Source organism: Aquarana catesbeiana, linkage group LG01, assembly GCF_042186555.1.
Source record: "Aquarana catesbeiana isolate 2022-GZ linkage group LG01, ASM4218655v1, whole genome shotgun sequence".
Taxonomy (NCBI): Eukaryota; Metazoa; Chordata; class Amphibia; order Anura; family Ranidae; genus Aquarana; species Aquarana catesbeiana.
Genome location: NC_133324.1, coordinates 980366549 through 980372548, shown reverse-complemented (window position 1 = coordinate 980372548; position 6000 = coordinate 980366549). Strand labels below are relative to the sequence as shown.

General features: G+C 44.7%; 1 protein-coding gene across 1 annotated transcript in view; it reads right to left on the bottom strand.

The window, feature by feature from the left end:
* Positions 1-1844: 1844 nt before the first annotated feature.
* Positions 1845-6000, bottom strand: part of LOC141129008 (uncharacterized) — a 57945-nt gene continuing 53789 nt past the window's right edge. The window contains exon 5 of the mRNA XM_073616731.1: positions 1845-3830. Coding sequence (XP_073472832.1) covers positions 2175-3830 — 1656 coding nt within the window. The 3' untranslated portion in view covers positions 1845-2174. The remainder of the gene's footprint in view (positions 3831-6000) is intronic.

Below are 6000 nucleotides of genomic sequence, written 5' to 3'. Positions count from 1 at the left end.
GTCTCACCCCGATCTATACCACCTCTTCCATCGATCAAATTTATATCTCAAACTCCTCGACTACACGCTAATTCCATATAAAACACACAGAGCTCCACACCACACCCATTTCTTATTCCTGTGATAAACCTCACACACAATATACATATCATACTGCAGTTATTATCCCCTAAACTAATATTCAACTCTCAGGATCGGAAACCCAACACAATTCTACAATTCTTTATCAGAACATTATTATCAAAAATCATTTATTTATGTCCACTGAACGATTTATCGGTCATTACATGATGGCACAATCGTTTGCGGTGACGGCCGAACGTTCGTTTTTCGAAAATGGGTTCAGCCGATTTTTCGTATATTGTATGGCCAGAAAACTAACAACAACCAACTATTAAATTATAAGTGTTTTCAATTTCCTTTCAAATTTGGCTGTTTGTGATCGTAACAAATACAAATTTATCTGAAGTTACGAATTATGCGAAATAATAAATGCCGCATCTAAACAAATTAATAATAAATAAATAAATAATAATAATAATAAAAAGGTTTTATTATTGTTATGTATTATTATTATATCGTTACGTTCCATTCTCTCAGATACGACATTCGTTAAGATAATTCGTAACTTCGGATAAATTTGTATTCGTTACGATCACAAACAGACAAATTTGAAAGGAAATTTTTTCTGGTTTTTGAATTCTCAGATTTTTTTTTTCTTCATTCTTATTTTCGAATTTACAAATTTCCAAATTTTAAAATCTTCCAATTTCCGAATTTCGAATTTTTAAATTTCAGAAATTCGGAATTCGGAAATTGTAAAATTTGGAAATTCGGAAATGTTGAAATAAACACATTTATCAAAATTCATTAAAAACGAATTTGGAACAAAACGAATTGCACATGTCTGTCCTTCATTACAGTTTATTAGACATTTTGGAGTATCCTAAAACTTCCCCTCCCCCATCACAGTTTTTTAAGCAAATAAACTACAAAAGGACATCCAAGGCCTGATCTATGACTTGATGGAGGAAATGCGTTGTGCCTGGCTGCTCTGGGCCTATCAGGGAATAGAACCTGGGACCAAGCAGCAGGACCAGTCTCGGGTCTGTGCTATACTAGTAATAGTCCAATCTGTCTGATTGTTATATCTATATCCAATCATTGATCAATATTCCCATATACAGAGCCGAGGATTTCCACTTCCTGAGACTGTATACCCCTCCCCCGTCACCTGTCCACATTACCACACCCACACCACAATCTCCACCCCCTCCACATCATAACCAATAGGAACAAGACTAGCACTGGCTGTATTCATAGTGATAATCATCACAGCCAATCACAGTGAGGGGGAGGAGCAATCACAGATCCATGGATTGGTCATGTAAAGGAACCTGTGAGGACAGAAATGTCGGAATTCTCATTGTGGATATTAAAGTGTGTGTCTAGACAAATCCTATTGTTCTAGATTTGGATGGAGTGGGGGAGGATTAGAACCCCTGTCAGGTTTTTACTGCTATCCGGGGCTCCATTAGAGAGATTTCCCCTCACTTCCTGTCCTGGTGACAACGTTTTATCAGACAGGAAATGAAGGAAAATCTACAACAGGGACACAGACAGAAATAAAGATCTGACAGGGGTTCTAATCCTTCCCCTACTCTACTAAAGAAAAGGATTTTTATTTCTGTCTGTGTTGCTGTTGGAGAGTTCCCCTCACTTCCTGTCTGGGGAAATGTTGTCACAGGAACAGGAAGTGAGAGGAAATCTCTCTAATGGAGCGCCAGATAGCAGAAATAAAGATCTGACAGAGGTTCTAATCCTCCCCCACTCCATCCAAAGCTGAAAATACCCCTTTCTTCTATAGATAGACAGTGATGGTGGAGACCCCAGGGCCGTCATCCTGATCCTGGCTACACTATGTAGTGTGTCACTGACCCAGAACAAGCATGCAGCCAGTGAAGGCTGAACAATCTGACCTCCTGCATGCTTGTTCCTGGTCAGTGACACACTAGGTAGTGAAGTGAGGTTTAGGATGAAGATGACGGCCCCGGAACCTGCAGCTTTATAAATAAATCACTCATGTTTCCTGTCCTCTGCTTCCTCCTATTGGATGAGTATTCCACCAATCACCAATCAGATAATCCACCTTGTGATGTCTCCGGGCAGATCTCTCACTTCCGATTCCCCCCACATATCTTTATACAACCTCCCCATCCCCCCCCTACATATACCCCAGCATGGAGGGGCTCAGTGAAGGTGGTGGTGAAGGTGTGGAGATGTCGGATCGGGTCACACAGATCATAAAAGGAGATCCGCCCGGCCTCATAATCCAGATCTATCCTGACTCTCCTACTGGAGACATCGCCGGGTAATGGGGTCTTATTACTGTCATGTCTCACTGAGTACTGATTATCCCACCTCTGCAAACACCAGGACTTCTTATTCCATCCAATCCGTGACTGATCTCCTCTCCTCTCTATACTGGGGTAACACATCCCGACTCTCCACCATCCAGACCCCCCGACATCCACTTCCCAGTAATGTCTCCCTGAGGAGAACCTCTGACTGCTCATCACCTGATAATCCTGAAACCTCTCTGGTGTTTCTGGGCGATTCTGAGGTGATGATGACTCGGATACAGATTTCCTGTCATCTGATATATGTAGATAATTACCAGCTGTCCTCACATCCAGTAATATGTCTGTAACCCCCCTCTCTACATTTACCTGAGACATGATATCAGATAAACCTGTGTGTAATGTGTGTGAGATCCCCCCCACATCCAGATCCCCTCCATCATGGAGGAGTTTATCATGTCTCTCTCTGTCCTCATCATCTCCATCCTCAGTATCACACAAGTCACCTGTGTCTGATTCCTGTAGGACAGTCAGTGGATCCGTCATGTTACACAGCTCCTCAATGTCCCCCATCTTCCTGGACAGATCCTCCTTCTTTATTTCCAGATCCTGGACCAGATCATTGATTATCCCGGAGATCCGCTCTGCCTGCCCGGAGATTTCCCTCAGGACTCTCTTCTCCAGATCTTCCAGACGTCTCCTGAGGTCTCTGAACAGGACAGTGACTCTCTCTGTTTCATCATCTGCTTCTCCTTGTACTTTCCTCCTGTGTTCCTGCAGACTCTGGACTCTTTTCTCCATCTCCTCTCTCTCTGTCATCAGTTTCTGCAGAACATTCCTCAGTTTCTTCTTCTTCATCTCAGAGGCCTCATCCAGAGTCTCCACCTGGTGTCCCCGATGTTCTCCATCCAGCCTGCAGGACACACAGATAGAGGTGGAGTCCTCAGTGCAGTAATACTCCAGGATCTTCTTATGGACGGAGCATTTCCTGTTCTCCAGGGAAGTGGTGAGGTCACATAAGACGTGTTCTGGTGACTTGCTGTGGACTCTCAGGTGATTGTCACACAGAGAAGCTTCACAATGCAGACAGGATATCACAGCAGGTACAGGAGTGTGAATACAGTAAGTACAGAAGACCCCGGACTCCTCCCGATCTGGATGGGTGGACAGGAAATTCTCCACTATGTTCCGTAGTGTTATGTTCCTGTGCAGTGCAGGCCGATCCTGGAACTCTTCTCTACATTCAGGACAGGAATAACCTCCAGACCCCTCCTGTGTATCCCACACACGACCAATACAGTCCCGGCAGAAGTTATGTCCACATTTCAGGGTTACAGGATCTGTATAAATGTTCAGACAGACGGAACATTCCAGCTCCTTCCTCAGATCAGCAGACGCCATCGCTGAGAGCAGAAGAGAGAAATGAAACTGAAAGTATCTGACACTCATTATAACCAGTTCTGTACATTCCTACACAGGGAGGGGCTGAGACACGTAGTCATAGGAACTTTTATACAGAAGAACACAGATAATACAGTATCTCACAAAAGTAAGTACACCCCTCACATTTATGTAAATCTTTTCTTCTATCTTTTCCTGTGACAACACTGAAGAAATGACACTTTGCTACAATGTAAAGTAGTGAGTGTACAGCTTGTATAACAGTGTAAATTTGCTGTCCCCTCAAAATAACTCAACACACAGCCATTAATGTCTAAACTGCTGGCAACAAAAGTGAGTACACTCCCAAGTGAAAATCTCCAAATTTGGCCCAATTAGCCATTTTCCCTCCCCGGTGTCATGTGACTCGTTAGTGTTACAAGGTCTCAGGTGTGAATGGGGAGCAGGTGTGTTAAATTTGGTGTTATCGCTCTCACTCTCTCATACTGGTCACTGGAAGTTCAACATGGCACCTCATGGAAAGAACTCTCTGAGGATCTGAAAAAAAAGAATTGTTGCTCTACATAAAGATGGCCTAGACTATAAGAAGATTTCCAAGACCCTGAAACTGAGCTGCAGCACGGTGGCCAAGACCATACAGCGGTATAACAGGACAGGTTCCACTCCGAACAGGCCTCACCATGGTCCACCAAAGAAGTTGAGGTCACGTGCTCAGCATCATATCCAGAGGTTGTCTTTGGGAAATAGACGTACGAGTCCTGCCAGCATTGCTGCAGAGGTTGTAGGGGTGGGGGGGGGTCAGCCTGTCAGTGCTCAGACCATACACCGCACACTGCATCAAATTGGTCTGCGTGGCTGTTCTCCCAGAAGGAAGCCTCTTCTAAAGATGATGCACAAGAAAGACCGCAAACAGTTTGCTGAAGACAAGCAGACTAAGGACATGGATTACTGGAACCATGTTCTGTGGTCTGATGAGACCAAGATAAACGTATTTGGTTCAGATGGTGAGAAGCGTGTGTGGCGGCAACCAGGTGAGGAGGACAAAGACAAGTGTGTCTTGCCTACAGTCAAGCATGGTGGTGGGAGTGTCATGGTCTGGGGATGCATGAGTTGTGCCGGCACTGGGGAGCTACAGATCATTGAGGGAACCATGAATGCCAACATGTACTGTGACATACTGAAGAAGAGCATGATCCCCTCCCTTCAGAGACTGGACCGCAGGGCAATATTCCAACATGATAACCACCCCAAACACACCTCCAAGACCACCACTGCCTTGCTAAAGAAGCTGAGGGTAAAGGTGATGGACTGGCCAAGCATGTCTCCAGACCTAAACCCTACTGAGCATCTGTGGGACATCCTCAAATGGAAGGTGGAGGAGCGCAAGGTCTCCAACATCCACCAGCTCTGTGATGTCATCATGGAGGAGTGGAAGAAGACTCCAGTGACAACCTGTGAAGCTCTGGTAAAACTCCATGCCCAAGAGGGTTAAGGCAGTGCTGGAAAATAATGGAGGCCACACAAATTATTGACACTTTGGGCCCAATTTGGACATTTTCACTTAGGGGTGTACTGACTTTTGTTGCCAGCGATTTAGACATTAATGGCTGTGTGTTGAGTTAATTTGAAGGGACAGCAAATTTACACTGTTATACAAGCTGTACACTCACTACTTTACATTGTAGACAAGTGTCATTTCTTCAGTGTTGTCACATGAAAAGATAGAATCAAATATTTACAAAAATGTGACTGAGGGGCGTACTGACTTTTGTGAGATACTGTATATATGGACACATATATTGTTTATATACTAGTATTAGTATTAATTAACTCTCTCCACTAGATGGCAGCGTCTACAAGGCACATAAAAGGCTTTTCCCAGCTTGACAAAGGAGGTTGCACTGTGTACATCTCCCCAGTGCGCATGCCCTGAAACGTGTCGCAAGCACGCCAGTGACAACATCACGCCCAGCGCTGCGGTCCAGCCCTCTCCATCGGACCTCAGCTGTGCTCCAAGCCTCAGTTTGGATCCCGCTTAAGCGCCACAGTATTTTGCTGGCCAGGACTTCCAACAACACCATCTGGATATGGGAGGCGAGGGTCAAACACACAGCCTGGACGGACGTTAGCATGGTTCATTGGATCCATATGTGCCTGATTACATAGGCGCCTGTGTCTTCTCTCTCTTTTTCTGCATGTCTGGAGTCTTCTTCCACTTCCCCTGCAAGGCTGGCCCTGA